General features: G+C 42.3%; 1 protein-coding gene across 2 annotated transcripts in view; it reads right to left on the bottom strand.

Moving 5' to 3' along the window:
- Positions 1 to 7,948: 7,948 nt before the first annotated feature.
- Positions 7,949 to 19,766, bottom strand: part of LOC144501309 (uncharacterized) — a 28,264-nt gene continuing 16,446 nt past the window's right edge. The window contains exons 6-9 of one of the 2 annotated variants that reach the window (XM_078224911.1): positions 14,260 to 14,404; positions 13,200 to 13,311; positions 10,201 to 10,364; positions 7,949 to 9,864 (exon numbers count right to left, since the gene is read on the bottom strand). In XM_078224911.1, the coding sequence (XP_078081037.1) occupies positions 9,548 to 9,864; positions 10,201 to 10,364; positions 13,200 to 13,311; positions 14,260 to 14,404 (738 nt within the window). In that variant the 3' untranslated portion in view covers positions 7,949 to 9,547. The remainder of the gene's footprint in view (positions 9,865 to 10,200; positions 10,365 to 13,199; positions 13,312 to 14,259; positions 14,405 to 19,766) is intronic. The other variant, XM_078224910.1, reaches the window with a different exon arrangement.

The raw sequence follows: 19,766 nt of genomic DNA, 5'->3' as shown, positions 1-19,766 counted from the left end.
TTTACTCAGGACAGCGGATTGATTTTTATTGGAACTATCTAGAGTGATGGGGATTCAAGCCAGGAACCCCAATATGGGGCGGCACGGTGGCACATTGGTTAGCACTGCTGCCTCACAGTGCCAGGGACTCAGGTTCGATTTCCGATTTGGCTCACTGTGCGGAGTCTGCACATTCTCCCCGTGTCTGCGTAGGTTTCCTCCCGCAGTCCGAAATACGTGCTGGTTAGGTGCATTGGCCGTGCTAAATTCTCCCTCAGTGTACCCGAACAGGCACCGGAGTGTGGCAACTAGGGGATTTTCACAGTAAGTAAAGTTTAAACCAGAGCATTGCTTTAGGTTTGTGGTTTACCAATTCAATGACCTATACCAGCCTAGACCTAGACCAACCTCCCATCCGTTGACTCTGTCTACACTTCCCACTGCCTCGGCAAAGCAGCCAGCATAATTAAGGACCCCACGCAACCCGGACATTCTCTCTCTTCCACCTTCTACGTTCGGGAAAAAGATACAAAGGTTTGAGGTCACGTACCAACTGACTCAAGGACAGCTTCTTCCCTGCTGTTGTCAGACTTTTGAATGGACTTACCTTGCATTAAGTTGATCTTTCTCTACATCCTAGCAATGACTAACACTACATTCTGCACTCTCTCGTTTCCTTCTCTATGAACGGTATGTTTTGTCTGTATAGCACGCAAGAAACAATACTTTTCATCATACGTTAATACATGTGACAATAATAAATCAAATCAAATACCACTAGGTCACGAGAGGAAGCCCAACAACCAGATTGATAATGGGCTGAAAGCACAACACTCTGTCGGGAATCATGCATGATGTAGAGGAACTTAAAATACCTCAGAGGAATGTGAGGGAGGAAACATAGTGTCAACTAACTGGCTGTGTTGGAAAGGTAGTCATGATGTGGAGATGCCGGCGTTGGACTGGGATAAACACAGTAAGAAGTCTAACAACACCAGGTTAAAGTCCAACAAGTTTATTTGGTAGCAAAAGCCACTAGCTTTCGTCACAGCCTGTTCCGAAAGCTAGTGGCTTTTGCTATCAAATAAACCTGTTGGACTTTAACCTGGTATTGTTAGACTTCTTACTGTGTTGGAAAGGTCGTGTATTTTTGTTGTCATGAATATTACTAACACCCATCTAATTCAGATTTAATGCTGATTAGCCGAACATCTGTTGTTGGAAAAATGTTGGGAGTCAATTATTAAGGAAGTAATAGCAGCACATTTGGAAAATCATAATCTAATCAGAGTCAGCATGGCTTCATGAGAAGGAAATTGTGTCCGATGAATTTATTAAGGTTTTTCAAGGAAGTCTCAACTCGAGTGGATAGGGGGGAAAGCCAGTAGATGTGTTGTACTTGGACTTCCAGGTTGCATTCGAGAAGGCTCTTCACAAAAGGTTATGTCATAAGATAAGAGCCCATAGTGTTGGAGATACTATATTGGCATGGATAGAGAATTGGCTAATGGGCTGGAAACTGCGAGTAGTGATAAGGGGTTCTTTTTCAGGTTGGCGACCTGTAGCCAGTGAGGTTCCACAGGGATCAGTGCTGGGAACGCAACTGTTCACAATATATATTAATGACGTGGAGGAAGGAAATGAATGTACTGCAGCCAAATTTGCAGACGACACAAAAACAAGTGGAAAGGCAAGTTGCAAAAAGGACACAAATAGTTTACAAAGAGATATTGATAGGCTAAGTGGGCAAGAAGTTGGCAAAAGGAGTATAATGTGGGAAAATGTTAAGTTGTTCATTTTGGATGGGAGAACAAAAAAACAGTATTATTTAAATGGAGAAAAACTGCAGAAAGCTGCATCACAAAGGGACTTGGGGGTACTTTTACATGAAACACAGAAAGTTAGCGCACAGGTGCAGCAGGTAATCAGGAAGGCAATTGGAATGTTGGCCCTTATTTCAAGGGGGTTGGAATATAAGAGTAGGGCAGTCTTGCTGCAACTGTACAAGGTATAGGTGAGACCACATCTGGAGTACTGTGAGCAGTTTTGGTCCCCTTATTTAAGAAAAGATATTATTTCGCTGGAGGCAATTCAGAGAAGGTTCACTCGGATGATCCCCGGCATGGAGGGATTGTCTTATGAACCAAGGTTAAAGTTACGACTCCATTAATTGGAATTTAGAAGAATGAGAGGTGATCTAATTGAAACATATAGGGTTCTCAAGGAGCCGGACAGGATAAATGCTGAGATTATGTTTCCCCTCATGGGAGAGTCTAGGTCCGGAGGGCATAGTCTCAGAATAAAGGGGTGCCAATTTAAGACTGAGATGAGGAGGAATTTCTTCTCAGAGTGTTATGAGTCTTTGAAATTCCTTACTACAGAGAAGTGTGGAGGCAGAGTCCTTGTGCATGTTCTATTTTTAGATGTGCAGGTTTGGTGGATAGGCCATGCTAAATTGCCCCTTAGTGTCCAAAGATCTGTATGTTAGGCAGGTTAGGCATGGTAAGTGTGTGGGGTTTCAAGGATAAGGTGGAGCAGAGGGCCTGGGTAGGATGCTTTTTTTTTAAAAAGAGAGTCAGTGTAGACTCAATGGGCCTCATGGCCTTTCTGCACTGTAGGGCTTCTATTGTTCTAAGTTGACTTCGCTTTATTTTCTTCAGTTACTATTCAGTATAGCAGAGCTTATTTTTGCATGCCAGAGGAATTTTACAAGCCTGGAATTTGTTTAGTCATCAGCATTCTGCAACATAAACCATGTTCCTTATTTTAATCTGACTTGATCTCCCCAGAGCATTTATCAGCGTGACTTCTGGAAGATCAGAGAAGTGCTTGTGAGGGCACAAGTGAAGTTCAATTACAATATCCAGTCCATTAAACAAGGGGATTTCTCATTGTTACAGCCTCTAACCCAGGATACAAAGATATACTATTGTGTAACTGGATATTAGGTGGTATGGGTAAACACGTGAATGTAAAAGGTGTGGACAGGAGTAAGGAGTTTCTTTAATAAGTCTATGCAAACCAGATGTTGATAAAATTAGCAAACCTCTTATTGCAATGTCACATTTTTATTTTCAAATGTTTTAAGATATTCCTCTGTCTGCAGGTTGGAATAAAATACTTTCAAAATACGCATCATTGTAAAAACTCTAGGACAAGAATAACACACACTATGAGCAACAGTGTCCTCTGTCTCACGCCACCAATATAAAGGGACTCGGTTGAACTCTGAATTATTCATGAAACCACTTATAACCCAACAAGGTCACTGTATTTTTGGCTCATTTGTAAGATGACGCTGTCTCAAAGCTACACATGGGGCAATCAGTTCTTTGATAAGGTAGTCTCATGACGAAGGTCAGGACACGTGGAGTCAGGGGATAAGTGGTAGAATGGATAGCAAGCTGACTACAGAAAACAGAGTAAGAAGTTTAACAACACCAGGTTAAAGTCCAACAGGTTTATTTGGTAGCAAAAGCCACACAAGCTTTCGAAAGCTTGTGTGGCTTTTGCTACCAAATAAACCTGTTGGACTTTAACCTGGTGTTGTTAAACTTCTTACTGTGTTTACCCCAGTCCAACGCCGGCATCTCCACATACAGAAAACAGAGCAGGCGTTAAAGATAGTTACTCAGGTAGCAGGGAATGGTGTTCCACATGGATGTGTGCTGGATTCAGTGCTGTTCACCAGATACATAACTAATCTGGACTCAAGGGTCAGCAGCACAATTTGTGGATAACATCAAATTGGAGAATGCAGTTAATACTGAGGAAGATTGCAACAAAATACAAGGTGACAATAACAAACAGCCAGAGCAGGCAAGCAAATGAACTTCAATTAAGGCAAATGTGAGCTAGTGTATTTTAGTAGGAGGAATAGGGAGACTATATGTTCCTTGAAAAATAAGAGTCTAATCTAAATGGGCAAAGAGATCTAGAGGTACAAATTTACAAAACATTAAACGAAGCAATGCCAGCAAACAAAGGCTTAAAAAAAAAAGACCAACAACACACCGAGGTTCATTTCTAAAGGAATAGAATTCAAAAGGACGCACGCTTGCACACATGTCCACATTCACACACACACTCTGGGTGTCAACACTATAATGGCAAAAAAATCACGTAAGTAAATGCATTGCATTATCAGGACAGGCAAACGTTGATCATTTGCCTTTCAGTAACTATGCAAATAACTACAAAGAGAATTGACTCAGCTTTGTTTATATTCCAGTGTTGTTAAAATGAATAGATGAGCTTTTATCTTTTAATTATTGTAGTAAAGATAAAAATCACATAAAACAACAGACTAAAAATAGTAACTTTAAACATGTCTTGTACATAGCTAAATCCAGTAATGTGTGGTCAAAGGGGATGAGGGGGAAGAGAAAGGACAGCATTTCACTTTGGGCAAATTTCTAACACAACTTATTGATAGCAGTACTTGCTTCATTCCCATCTTTCTAATTTTTAGTCTGATATCCACAATCAGCTATTGTCTCATTTACTAACAGCCTTCTGACAGATTTTGCAAATGTGTCTATAAAGAAGTAGTTTCCACAAAGCAGTGAACAGGAGCACGGAAACACCTCAGCTGTGCTACATGCTCATTACACCAGTGCAGTTCTATCACCTATAGGACAAGAATGCTAGGTTCCAGAAGTTAATTTAGTCAGACTAATCAGGGCAGCCAAAGCCTCCTGATGTCTGCTAGAAGAGCTGTCAACATAATTCAGTCATTCATCTGGTAAACATAAATTCCCGAGCTCACAAATACTTTAGAAGATTAAATGACTTAAAAGTTCCTGAAAAGTACCATCAAATATAATAGACACTTTACCATTTTAGCAGCACTTTGGTTCTGCCATTTTCATGTGTTGCAGTATAATACGAAATGGCATTTTAAAATGTGCACAATTCAACCTTATTGCAGCAACCATTAAAACAGAAACCATAGAAACCCAACGGTACAGAAAGAGGCCATTCGGCCCATCGAGTCTGCACCAACCACAATCCCACCCAGGCCCTACCCCCATATTCCTACAGATTTACCCACTAATCCCTCTAACCTACGCATCTCAGGACACTAAGGGAAATTTTTAGCATGGCCAATCCAAAGATGGCATGCACATCTTTGGACTGTGGGAGGAAACTGGAGCACCCGGAGGAAACCCACGCAGACACGAGGAGAATGTGCAAACTCCACACAGACAGTGACCCAAGCCGGGAATCGAACCCGGGTCCCTGGAGCTGTGAAGCAGCAGTGCTAACCACTGTGCTACCGTGCCGCAGAGATGTCGAAAGTTTGATAGGTATGGAAGTACATGATACATCCAGGAAAAAAAGTTTTTAAAATTCCCTATTAAAAAATAAATCCTGCTCAGCACTCAAAAAAGAAACACTTTAAACTCTCTCAAATTGCTGAGGTATATACTTTCTTTAGATGCCTGCAGGAATCCCTGGCAGTGTAGCAGACCTGCATTCCTTTATAACTATGGCCATCAGCCCAAACACTGACGTTGTCCAGACATGGCTTCTGTTGCCTCAGGGCATGTTTCACTGGGCTTGCGAACATTTGTTTCAATTAACACATTAAAATGATCAACCCCTTCATCAAAAGAAAAATCACGACTGGCTCCAACTACTCATGGCAAAGAAACAAAACCTGCAGTTCTGAATCACCTTGCATGCTATGTCCTCAATGAAAAGTCAGAACTTTTGTTTCCTTATTTAACACAGATGTACTAACAGGCCGTATGCCAAAAAGGAAATACTTGAGAGCCAATCATAATTGTGAAATAAAACATTTTAAGCCGTTAAAAGGTAACCATGTCTGGAACATCAGCATTGAATTGAATAATACCAACCTCATCAATAAAAACAAAGTATGTGAACTAGGACAACAAAATGAAAAAGAAAATACACAACTGCTTCCCTCTGTAGTATACTGGTTCAAAATTGCAAATCACTTACCAACTTCTTAAAAAACGTTTTACTCCATTCTTAAAGTTACAATGTCAATGCGCAGAATGGACCGGGTAAGCCCTCCTTGCCAGCTCCAAAAACCAAATTCAAATTGAATCCAATTGATGGTCCCCACAAGAGAGACAAACAATATCCAAGCTGACAAGATAGGGCATTGCACCCCATCTTGCGCTTGCCTGATCTTTGCCAAAAGGCTTGTTCCTTCTCAGTACTGACTATATTAGTAGTGGATTTCTGTTGTTGACATTTAAGGGCGCAGTGTAGAGTCATAGAGGTTTACAGCATGGAAACAGGCCCTTCGGCCCAACTTGTCCATGCCGCCCTTTTTTTTTGAAACCCCTAAGCTAATTCCAATTGCCCGCATTTGACCCATATCCCTCTATACCCATCTTACCCATGTAACTATCGAAATGCTTTTTAAAAGACAAAATTGTACCTGCCTCTACTATTACCTCTGGCAGCTTGTTCCAGACACTCACCACCCGGTGTGTGAAAACATTGCCCCTCTGGACACTTTTGTATCTCTCCCCTCTCACCTTAAACCGATGCCCTCTAGTTTTAGACTCCCCTACCTTTGGGAAAAGATATTGACTATCTAGCTGATCTGTGCCCCTCATTATTTTATAGACCTCTATAAGATCACCCCTAAGCCTCCTACACTCCAGAGAAAAAAGTCCCAGTCTATCCAGCCTCTCCTTATAACTCAATCCATCAAGTCCCGGTAGCATCCGAGTAAATCTTTTCTGCACTCTTTCTAGTTTAATAATATCCTTTCTATAATAGGGTGACCAGAATTGCACACAGTATTCCAAGTGTGGCCTTAACAATGTCTTGTACAACTTCAACAAGACATTCCAACTCCTGTATTCAATGTTCTGACCGATGAAACCAAGCATGCCAAATGCCTTCTGCACCACTCTGTCCACCTGTGACTCCACTTTCAAGGAGCTATGAACCTGTACCCCGAGATCTCTTTGTTCTGTAACTCTCCCTAACGCCCTACCATTAACTGAGTAAGTCCTGCCCTGGTTCAATCTACCAAAATGCATCACCTCGCAGTTGTCTAAATTAAACTCCATCTGCCATTCGTCAGCCCACTGGCCCAATTGATCAAGATCCCATTGCAATTGGAGATAACTTTCTTCACTGTCTACTATGCCACCAATCTTAGTGTCATCTGCAAACTTACTAACCATGTCTCCTATATTCTCATCCAAATCATTAATATAAATGACAAATAACAGTGGACCCAGCACTGATCCCTGAGGCACACCGCTGGTCACAGGCCTCCAGTTTGAAAAACAACTCTCCACAGCCACCCTCTGGCTTCTGTCAAGAAGCCAATTTTGTATCCATTTAGATACCTCATCCTGGATCCCGTGAGATTTAACCTTATGCAACAACCTGCCATGTAGTACCTTGTCAAAGGCCTTGCTAAAGTCCATGTAGACAACATCAACTGCACTGCCCCATATCTACCTTCTTGGTTACCCCTTCAAAACACTCAAATCAAATTTGTGAGACATGATTTTCCATTCACAAAGCCATGCTGACTGTCCCTAATCAGTCCTTGCGTCTCTAAATGCCTGTAGATCCTGTCTCTCAAAATACCTTCCAACAATGTAGTTCCTGTAGTTCCCAGGCTTTTCCCTGCAGCCCTTTTTAAACAAAGGCACAACATTTGCCACTCTCCAGTCTTCAGGCACCTCACCCGTGACAGTCGATGATTCAAATATCTCGGCTAGGGGATCCGCAATGTCCTCCCTAGCCTCCCACAATGTCCTAGGATACACTTCATCAGGTCCCGGGGATTTATCTACCTTGATGCGCTTTAAGACTTCCAGCACCTCCTTCTCTGTAATATGTACACTCCTCAAGACATCACTATTTATTTTCCCAAGTTCTCTAACATCCATGCTTTTCTCAACAGTAAATACTGATTTGTATAAATACTCTCCCTTGTTATTCTTTTGCCCTTTATGTATTTGTAGAAGCTCTTTGGATTCTCCTTTGCCTTATCTGCCAAAACAATCTCGTGTCTCCTTTTTGCCCTCCTGATTTCTCTCTTAACTCTACTCCTACACTCCCTATACTCTTCAAGGGATTCACTTGATCGCAGCTGCCTATGCATGTCATGTGCCTCTTTCTTCTTCTTGACCAGGGCCTCAATATCCCGAGTCATCCAGGGTTCCCTACTTCTGCCAGCCTTACCCTTCACTCTAAGAGGAATGTGTTTACTCTGAACCCTGGTTAACACACTTTTGAAAGCGAGCCACTTACCAGACGTCCCTTTGCCTTCCCACAGACTCCCCCAATTAACTTTTGAAAGTTCCTGCCTGATACTATCAAAATTGGCCTTGCCCCAATTTAGAATTTTAACTTTTGGGCCAGACCTATCATTCTCCATAGCCATCTTAAAACCAATAGAATTATGGTCACTGGTCCCAAAGTGATCCGTCACTAACACTTCTGTCACCTGCCCTTCCTTATTTCCCAAGAGGTGGTCAAGTTTTGCCCCCTCTCTAGTCGGGCCATCCACACACTGAATGAGAAATTCATCCTGAATACACTCAACAAATTCTCTCCATCCAACCCTCTAATACTATGGCTGTCCCAGTCAATGTTGGGAAAGTTAAAATCTCCGACTATGCCCACCCTATTTTTCTTGGAGCTATCTGTAATCTCCTTACATATTTGCTCCTCAATTTCCCACCGACTATTTGGGGGCCTATAGTACAACCCTATCAAAGTGATTTCCCCCTTCTTATTTCTCAATTCTACCCATGTAGACTCAGTGGCCGAACCCTCGGATATATCCCCTCTCAGTACGGCCATGATGCTTTCCCTAATCAAAAGTGCAACTCCCCCCCCCCTCTCTTACCCCTTGTTCTATCTTTCCTACAGCATCTGTACCCTGGAACATTGAGCTGCCAGTCCTGTCCCTCCCTTAGCCATGTTTCAGTAATTGCTATAATATCCCAGTCCCATGTACCCATCCATGCCCTGAGTTCATCTGCCTTGCCCGTCAGGCCTCTTGCATTGAAATAAATGCAATTTAATCTGGACCTCCCTTGCTCTCTGTCCTGCTTTTGCCTGATCTGTCTGGTACTAGGATTACTGACACTGCCTTTACTACTTAATGTGCTCTCTTTAACTTCCGTGCTGTCCTCAAACTTCTCTTCTGTCTCCCTCTTGCTTTGGATCCCAAAGCAGTAGTGTAGTACAGTTACCCTTCTGAAGTTTCTAACTATATTTACTATGTCTTAAACATGTCCTCACTACTTCAGAAGTTTTTTTTTAAAACGCAAAGTATATATTATAAAATTGTCAAAAACCATTTGCTTCACAGAAAAAGTTATCTTCTCACGGGGCACTGAAAAGAAGTTTAACTTTATACAAAACACCTGCTGTTCAAGTGATCCTGCAGACACTTCGATGCCTGGATTTTTCCATTCTAAAATTGAGGCAGAACTTGGTTCATTCAAGAAAGTTTGAAAATTCGATTAGACAGGATGGGACGATGGAGTTTGGAGTGCTCATGAGAAATGGTTGGAACTGCTTTCCAATCTCCTGCAGCAGCCTCACCCTATTGCTTTATCTCACTCATCGAATCATCATCTCCCTGCTTCTGGTCTGTTCTTGGTGATATAAACATATCATGGGTCAAGTGTGTTGAGTACTTGTGCAGAGGCAGTGGCTCCCTTTTAAGCGTAATACGCTTTGGAACGGCGTTTCCATGGAGCTTCTTCATGTGTAGCCGCAAACTCCGGGCGTCAATGTGAGGATCCAGACAGATGGAACAGACGTAAGGCTTTTCACCAGTGTGCTCACGAATGTGATGCCGTAATGAGCGGGGATCGGCCCAGGACAATCCACAGGTCAGGCACTGGAATGGTTTTAGGCCTGCATCAAAATAAATACAGAAAAGACAATGCACACTGTCAAAGGGTCAAATACTTGGGAGTGAGAACTGTATGTAAACCAATGTATCTAACAGCAATGCAACGACAGCAACACAGTTCGGCTGCGTCAATGACTCCCAACAGAGGGTCTGACTTTGTGAAGTTAGAGAGTTTACAACTTATCTTGGAAAATTAGCATTGATTGTCATAACATCGTTTTACACCTCAGAGGTTCACATTTACAAGTAAACTACCTTTCATTCTGGTCAACACCAAAGAGATGGAGAAGTTAATTATCTTTAGACACAGCTCAACATTTGCTGAACTCAGGTGGTACCTGTGTGCTGAGTCATGTGCCTTCGATAATCCTCAATCTGGTTGAATATCTTGTCACAATGCTTGCAAACGTGCTCTACAGCTCGACTGATTCGCGGTTTGTCTTCACAATGTGCTGTTCCCGACTGTTTGCAGTCACAAAATGCCTTGCTGCATGCTTCGCACCTAAGCAAAACACCCCATTTTTTTTGTCATGGTTAATGAGAGAAACGACTGTACAGGATCAAGAAGCTTAAAGATTTAAGAATCATAGAAGAATCATAGAAACCCTACAGTGTAGAAAGAGGCCATTCGGCCCATCGAGTCTACACCGACCACAATGCCACCCAGGCCCTACCCCCATATCCCTACATATTTTACCCGCTAATCCCTCTAACCTACCCATCTCAAGACACTAAGGGGCAATTTTAGCACGGCCAATCAACCTAACCCGCACATCTTTGGACTGTGGGAGGAAACCGGAGCACCCGGAGGAAACCCACGCAGACACGAGGAGAATGTGCAAACTCCACACAGACAGTGACCCAAGCCAGGAATCGAACCCAGGTCCCTGGAGCTGTGAAGCAGCAGTGCTAACCACTGTGCTACCGTATTTATCTGGAGAGTTCCACTCTGGGTCTTTCCCCGCTGATGTGACCTTTAATTCACTCGTTCACTGAGGCTATAATCGGCCTCCCTTCATTTGCACAACTAAAATCAAGAACTTGTAGTAGAAATCCATTTCCTATTAAAATCCTTACCACAATGTATTTGGGCGCTACACTACACTATTGTGCCACGATGAAAAAATTAAAACTACACTACTGTGTCACAATACCACCTTTTTATTTTAAAAATGCACTTAATTTGAGTAGAGTAACATTCAATAATATGTTTTAAATGCACTTTGAACCCTGATGAACTATTTATGCATTTCCTGTTGTCAAATCTTAGTCATTTTTTTTCCATTTTAAATTCCTGCATCCATATTTAGGATGGAAACTGTCTATGTTAACTGGTCGCTTTTTACACCCTCTCGTCACTAGGAACACTTGTTGTGACTAAGTTAATCATTTTCAGGGTTGTCAACCAGTCCTGTTGAAAAACTCCAATGCTCCATCAACTTCCCTGCTTCCTGAAATGCTGGAAGTTTTGCTATTTAACTACACAACATAAAAATCAACACACATATTAAAAATTAGGGAACACTAATGATTTTAAAATGCAGACTGAACTACATCTGCTCCAGTTATCCCTGACCTCTATATCTCCAGTTCACCTGAAGACTACACTTGTGCCTTGAATCTCCACAGACTGTTATCCAAAATCTGTACACTTTATTAAACCAGTTTCTTCCCCCTCCAACCTGAGGCTTTGCCTTGGGCTTGGTCACATGCAGCCCTTTACTCAAGAAGCCAATATTCACATACGTCTGTTTATTCAGTGCTGTAACTGCGGGCCCAGTACTGATCAGCCAATTCATCACTCAGGGAAGCATATCTAACAGCTTCTTGTCTGCATGACATAAGACCTGTCGAGTCTGTCTCGAGAAGTTAGAGAGTAGCACCAGTGTGTTCTATTACGGAGCTGAGGATTCCCTCCACTCCAGATGGTCTCCCATCTCAAGTGCAGCAAGATGCTGTGTGATGGTGAGACGTCTCCCCAAAGGAAGGAAACAGCGGAAATTGTAAAAGAGATAGTTGCGGGAGAATGGGTCTTTGCTGGGTTGCTCAGATTGGCAATATCAGCAGCCACCCACTCTGAGGTGCAGGTTGTAATGAACATCTATGATGGTAGAAGTGGAGAGAAAGGAGTAGGTAGACCTACTCTACCTGTTAGAACATCCATGAATGAACTTTACCATAATGATTATCAAAGCCAGAAAAGGAACTGCTCAACTGGCATACATAACTGGGTCAGCAGGAAGCAACCATCAGTGTCACTCAGTGTGAGCAATCACATCCTGCAACGTATAGGAACAGGGAAGCTGATGGACTAAATAATGAGGGAATGAAATGGATCTGAAACACACTTCTTAATTTCAAAGTAACAGACTACAATTGGTAATACAGGTATCAGAAACATCCTTAAAACATGCATATGCCCACATTCTACACTGTTAGCAGACTCTATTTAATGTAAAGAGTGTGTATTAATTTTAAAAATGTAGTTTTAAAAAGACAGGTTAGCTATGATAATGATAATGACAATGGATGCAGATATCATCTTCAATTACAGCAGCAGATAAACAAGCTCAAGGAGACTGGTAGTGGGATAATACACTGCAACTTCTCCTTGAATAGCTGGCTCCAATCCTGCCCAGACATGGTCTGAAAGACTCCTCTTTCTGCTAGTTTGAAGGGTCTTATATTAAGTTAGTTCGAACTGTCACTGACTGTGTGGTTTGCACGTTCTCCCCGTGTCTGTGTGGGTTTCCTCCGGACGCTCCGGTTTCTTCCCACATTCTGAAAGACGTGCTGGTTAGGTGCGTTGACCCGAACAGGCGCCAGACTGTGGCGACTAGAGGAATTTCATGGTAACTTCATTGCAGTGTTAATGTGAGCCTTACTTGTGACTAATAAATAAACTTTACTTTACACCTCAAGAGCAGCGGTCGAGAATCAGTCAGCATTTGCTCCGCTGGCAATTTTCCAAAGCCTATCTATCCAGTGTTCAAATAACTGCAATGACATATTCATCTGATTGACTGCTAGGAAGGCTGACACCTGCATTAACTGGAAAGGCTTTCAACTCAATGAATTTGCAGATTGCATGTGACGCTGGAAACATGGTTATGCTAATTTCCATAATATTTTCATCTTTATAACAAAGCAAAAGGCCTAAGAAGTGAAAAGTGGCTTGTTAATGAGTAAAAAATTACCAGCAACATCATTTATTTTTTAATGGCTTAAAGAAAAACTATTTATTTTAAATAGTTTGAAGTATAGGGTGTCAATAGTGACACAAGCGCTTTACGGGCACATGTACATTCTCATGATATTGAAAATAGCAATACTCAACTGATTATAGGGGAGCGTCTCTTCTGACAAATGATGCATTTTCTTATGCCGATTATAGCCGGAAGGCGTTTTAAATCTCTTTCCACACAGAATACAGCAATACTGCAGTTCATCTGTCCAAAGAAAGCGGAGAATAATCTAAATGAGCACTGCAAAGTTAGATATAAATTTGAACAACTGGATGACAGACCCACAGCAGTTTAGCTCAATTGGTAATGCTTTTGCCCCTGAGCGGGAAGATCCTGGGTTCAAGTCCCACTCCTGAACTCGAGCGTGTGAGTTTTCAGCTAAGTTTTCAGCTGGGGTTGGTTTCCTTAGAGCAGAGAGGGCGGTGTTGACTGAGGTTTACAAAATGATGAGGAACATAGATAGGAAGGAACCTTTGCCCTTAGTAGAGGGGTCATAGATTGAAGGTAAGGGGCAGGAGATTTAGAGGGGATTTGAGGAAAAGCCTTTTCACCCAGAGGGTGGTGTGAATCTGGAACACACTGCCTGAAAGAGTGGCAGAGTTTGGAACCCTCACCAACATTTAAGAAGCATTTAGATGAGCATTTGAAACACCATGCATTCAAGGCTATGGACCAAGTGCTGGAAAATGGGATTAGAATATAGCTCGATGGCTGGTGCAGACACAATGAGCTGAAGGGCCTCTTTTTGTGCTGTAAAACTCTGACCCTAAAACAGACTAACTGATCATTTATCACATTTGTTATTTGTGTGGCTTTGATGTACACAAAGTGGCTGCAGGATTTGTTTATAAAACATCTCTTCCTGCACTTCAAAAACAGGTGTCTGGTTGTGAAATACTTTGGAAATCTTGAGATTATTAAAGGCACTTTATAAATGCAAGCTCATTCTTTACAAAATAATTATAACTTGATTATAAATAAACTTTAAAGTTTGCATATCATTTGGTGTAATCACCAGTTTGACCATACCTGTTACCATTTATTTATTGCACTGCTAATACGGTACAGCATTGAAGAACAGGAGGCTCATCAACTTCTGTGAACTAGGAGCCCACTCCACAAAAAAGTGAATGAGCATTCCAGGAAACATACCCGAGTGAGTAAATCTGTGGCACCACAATGAACTGGCATTGCTGCATTCTTTTCCGCACAATTCACAGCGATAGTCTTTTGCATCTTGGTGATGTTTCAAGTGAAGCTTCAAGATGTGGATGTAGGCAAAAGACTTGTCACAGATCTGCCAAAGTAATTAAGAGTGTTCAGCCCATTTTGAACTGCTTACAAGAGGCACAGAGAGCTTCAGGCTAGAGGCCTTCTTCTACAGAATTGCTGCAACGGTGCAACACAATACAGATGTCTGAAAGAATACAACATAAACCATAGGCTAGGTCAGCTTTATAAATCATAATAGAACAAGATACTGAATTAAACTTGATGACATGAGGTAGACTCTGTGCTGTAATTATGACATTGTCAAAACAACCACAAATCTGACTGCAGTGTTCAAAATTATACCTGGGAAGTAAGAAGTAGGAAATAAAAGGCTAATTAACAATGTTAAATTGGAGGTTACTGGTATCACACCGCCGGTCGGTTAGCTCAGTTGGCTGGTTCGTGGTGATGCCAACAGCATAGATTCAATTCCAATACAGGCTGAGGTTATCCATGAAGGCCCTGCCTTCTCAACCTTGCCCCTCTCCTGAGGTGTGGTGACCTTCAGGTTAAATTACCACGTCAGATCTCCCTCTCTCTCTCTCAAAAAGGGGCAGAGCAGCATATGGTCCTCTGGGATTTTGGTGACTTTCATTTCATTGCTATCACAATGGGAATACATATTGAATCCTGATTAATTGCAACAAATCTTTGTATTGATTCAGAGCATAGGCATCAATATGGGATGTTAAGATTTGCTCTGTTGTGACTCACCAGTCAAGTTGTAGGCTATCTATTTTGCTTTGATAATAACCATGAAGCCTACATAGGAATAATTCTTGTGACACAACAGTAAATGTCTCCGGTACAAATACACACTTGTACCAATAAAACCACTAAACCGAAGATGATTCTTGGAAAATTATTTTAAGACTGTCACAAGTCAGCAACTTGCTGCAAGCTAAATGGATATGCTGACTTGCAGTCAGAAGATCACACGTTGATCTTTCACTCCTCATGCTGAAAGATCTATGAGATAAACAGTGGTTAATAATTTTATTTTTTTAACCTAAAGCTCAGAGTGACTTTTGGAAATAGGACTTGCCGAATGGTACAGGAAAAGGTCACGACTGGAAGATCAGATTTTTGGAAAAATTTAGTAGTATCTTTTGCAGAATTATTTTGAATAAAGCAATTGAATGTTTTATCATGAAGTATATGAGGTGAAGTGAGAGTGACTGCCCTCAACATCAAGCCAGCATTTGACGAGTGCGACTTCAAGGAATCCCATCAAAACTGGAATCACTTTGATTTGATTTGTCACATGCATTAGTATAGAGGGATAAGTATTGTTTCTTGCATGTGATACAGACAAAGCATACCGTTCACAGAGAAGGAAAGGAGAGAATACAGAATGTAGTGTTACAGTCATAGTTAGGGTGTAGAGAAAGATGAACTTAATATAAGGCAGGTCCATTCAAAGGTCTGACGGCATCAGGGAAGAAGCTGTTCTTGAGTTGGTTGGTACGTGACCTCAGACTTTTGTATCTTTTTCCCAACAGAAGAAGGTGGAAGAGAGTATGTCCGGCGTGCTGGCTGCTTTTCCGAGGCAGCAGAATGTGTAGACAGTGTCGATGGGTGGGAGGCTGGTTTGAGTGATGGACTGAGCTTCATTCACGGCTCTTTGTAGCTTCTTGTGTCTTGAACAGAGCAGGAGCCATACCAAGCTGTGATATAACCAGGAAGAATGCTTTCTGTGGTGCATCTGTAAATGTTGATGAGAGTCGTAGCGGACATGCCAAATTCCCTTTGTCTTCTGAGAAAGCAGAGGCATTGGTGGGCTTTCTTAATTATAGTGCCGGCATGGAGGGACCAGGGCAGGTTGTAGGTGATTTGAACACCTAAAAACTTGAAGCTCTCGACCATTTCTACTTCTTCCCCACTGATGTAGACAGGGGCATGTCCTCAACTACACTTCCTGAAGTCGATGGCTATCTCCTTCATTTTGTTGACATTGCGGGAGGACTGATAAGTAACATTCACACCACATAAGTGCCAAGCAATCACAATCCTTAACAAGAGAGAATCTAACCATAATTAAGCCAGCATAATTAAGGACCGCACACACCCCAGACATTCTCTCTTCCACCTTCTTCCATTGCGAAAAAGATACAAAAGTCTGAGGTCACGTCCCAACTGATTCAAGAACAACTTCTTCCCTGCTGCTGTCAGACTTTTGAATGGACTTATCTTGCATTAAGTTGATCTTTCTCTACACCCGAGCTATGACTGTAACACTACATTCTGCACTCTCTCATTTCCTTCTCTATGAACGATATGCTTTGTCTGTATAGCATGCAAGAAACAATACTTTTCACTGTATGCTAATACATGTGACAATAATAAATCAAATCAAAATCAAAAACCATTGCCAGTTAACATATAACAGCGTTACCATAGCTGAACTCCCTACTATCAACATCCAAGGGGTTAACCAATGACCAGAAACTGGACTAGTCATGTAAATACTGTGGCTACAAAAGCAGATCAGACGCTACGAATCCTGCAGTGAGTAATTTACCTCCTGACTTCTCAAAGCTTGTCCACCATCTACAAGGCACAAGTTAGGAGTGTGATGGATCCACTTGCCTGGACGAATGCAGCTCCAACAACACTCAAGTAGGTTCACACCATCCTGGACAAGGCAGCTCATTGAGCGGCATCCCATCCACAAACCTTCATTCCCTCCACCACCATCGCGCACTAGCACTAGTGGATACCATCTACAAGATGCACTGCAGGAACTCACCAAGGCTTCTTCAACAGAACTTCCAACCTATGACTGCTACCAGCTAGAAGGACAAGGGCAGCAGACACATGGGAACATCGCCACCTGGAAATTCCTCTCGGTGTCACTCACCATCCTAACTTGGAGATATATCACCATTCCTTCACTGTCGTTGGGCTAAAATCCTGGAGTATTATGTGTGCACCTACACCCACATGGACTGCAGCGGTTCAAGCAGGCAGCACACCATCACTGTCTCGAGGGCAATTAGGGATGGGCAATAAATGCTGGCCTAGCCAGTTATACCCAAATCCCAGGAATGAATTTTAAAAATCCTTCAACAGCGCACAAACAGAAACTTTAGGAAGTTTATAAAACCTGACATTTATCCAGAACTGAGCCACTTGTACTCAGCAACTCTAATTGGCAGGCAAGCAAATGACCATTTAGCCTCCATCGAATGTGTTCTTCGAGTTGGTTGCTAGGAGAGTTTACAAGAACAGCGCAGAAATGACTTGCTTTCTGTAATCCTCTATCTCCTTGTTGAGAAAGCTTGACCTTCATTCAACCTCCGTTCCTTGTACAGAAAGACAAAAGCCTGTCTCATCATCCTGCGCCACAATTCTGCAGTACCAGCAACCTTCGGTTAATCTTTGCCAAAGTATCTAACTCAGTTAAATTAGTTTGAGAGAGTAAAACGGAAAAAAAGTTTAAATATCATAACTGAAATACAAAAATTGTAGTTCATTCCATCCATCATTTGTGGTGAACATTTTTGTACATTGATGACTGCATTAGTGCCATTTCCTCATCTTAGCTGGAACTAGAAAACTTCTTCAACTTTGCTTCCAATTTCCACCCTTCCCTCCCTCTCACATGATCTCTCTCTGACACTTAGCTTCCCTTCTTTGACCTCTTCCTCACCGTTTCTGGGCACAGATTGTCTTCTAATATTCATTATAAGCCTCGCGACTCCCCCAGCTATCTCAACTTCACTTGCTCACATTATCATGTTCACTCATAAACATATCTTTTGGATTTTCTATGCAGAAAAAGTCCTTGGACAATAAACTGCACAGTACACGGCAAGTGGGATTTATCATAGGATATTACCTTGCGACAAATTGTTTGGCCTTAATATATTTAGAAGGTTGACTTGCTGTCCGGATTAGTTCTTCGAGATGACTAATTAAGCTTAATAATCATTCATCATATTGCAGATATATTTTGATAAATATCCTTGAAACAAAATACCCATTTGTGATCTGCCAGTGAAGCAGCCAGTAGGATTCTGAGATCACAGTTATTAATCAATTATTCCTGTGGAAAACTTCTTCCAAATATTCTACTCTCTAACCTTCCAAGTTTACGTGCAATTTTCAGATGAATACGGTAAGTATTCGGTAAGGGCGGCACGGTAGCACAGTGGAAGGGCGGCACGGTAGCACAGTGGTTAGCACTGCTGCTTCACAGCTCCAGGGACCTGGGTTCGATTCCTGGCTTGGGTCACTGTCTGTGTGGAGTTTGTACATTCTCCTCGTGTCTGCGTCGGTTTCCTCCGGGTGCTCCGGTTTCCTCCCACAGTCCAAAGATGTGCGGGCTAGGTTGATTGGCCATACTAAAAAAATTGCTCCTTAGAGTCCTGAGATGCGTAGGTTAGAGGGATTAGCGGGTGGATATGGGGGTAGGGCCTGGGTGGGATTGTGGTCGGTGCAGACTCGATGGGCCAAATGGCCTCTTTCTGCACTGTGGGGTTTCTATGATGATGATTCTCTATGAAGTAAATTGAAAAAAGGAATTGATTTCATGTCCCAGTCAACCTAGAGTTTTCACATTTGCAAAACTCTGACACTGAATTGAATTTCACGAATTCATTCATTATTGAAAACGGCACATGGGATTGTTCCCACTGCTCACTGTTCCAAGATGGATCATTTCACCACCTGCATGCCATGAAACATGATGTAACACCAAGGGTGTGGGGCCAAGGGCCAGATGGTGCAGTGAGAGAAAGCCACCGTTTGTTCACCTCCAGATATAGAACATAGAACATAGAACATAGAACATTACAGCGCAGAACAGGCCCTTCGGCCCACGATGTTGCACCGACCAGTTAAAAAAAAAAACTGTGACCCTCCAACCTAAACCAATTTCTTTTCGTCCATGAACCTATCTACGGATCTCTTAAACGCCCCCAAACTAGGCGCATTTACTACTGATGCTGGCAGGGCATTCCAATCCCTCACCACCCTCTGGGTAAAGAACCTACCCCTGACATCGGTTCTATAACTACCCCCCCTCAATTTAAAGCCATGCCCCCTCGTGCTGGATTTCTCCATCAGAGGAAAAAGGCTATCACTATCCACCCTATCTAAACCTCTAATCATCTTATATGTTTCAATAAGATCCCCTCTTAGCCGCCGCCTTTCCAGCGAAAACAATCCCAAATCCCTCAGCCTCTCCTCATAGGATCTCCCCTCCATACCAGGCAACATCCTGGTAAACCTCCTCTGCACCCTCTCCAAAGCCTCCACATCCTTCCTGTAATGTGGGGACCAGAACTGCACACAGTACTCCAAGTGCGGCCGCACCAGAGTTGTGTACAGTTGCAACATAACGCTACGACTCCTAAATTCAATCCCCCTACCAATAAACGCCA

This window comes from Mustelus asterias, chromosome 12 (genome assembly GCF_964213995.1).
Source record: "Mustelus asterias chromosome 12, sMusAst1.hap1.1, whole genome shotgun sequence".
In the NCBI taxonomy this organism is placed as follows: Eukaryota; Metazoa; Chordata; class Chondrichthyes; order Carcharhiniformes; family Triakidae; genus Mustelus; species Mustelus asterias.
Note: the sequence above shows the minus strand (reverse complement) of the source record. Positions and strands in the feature narration are given on the sequence as shown.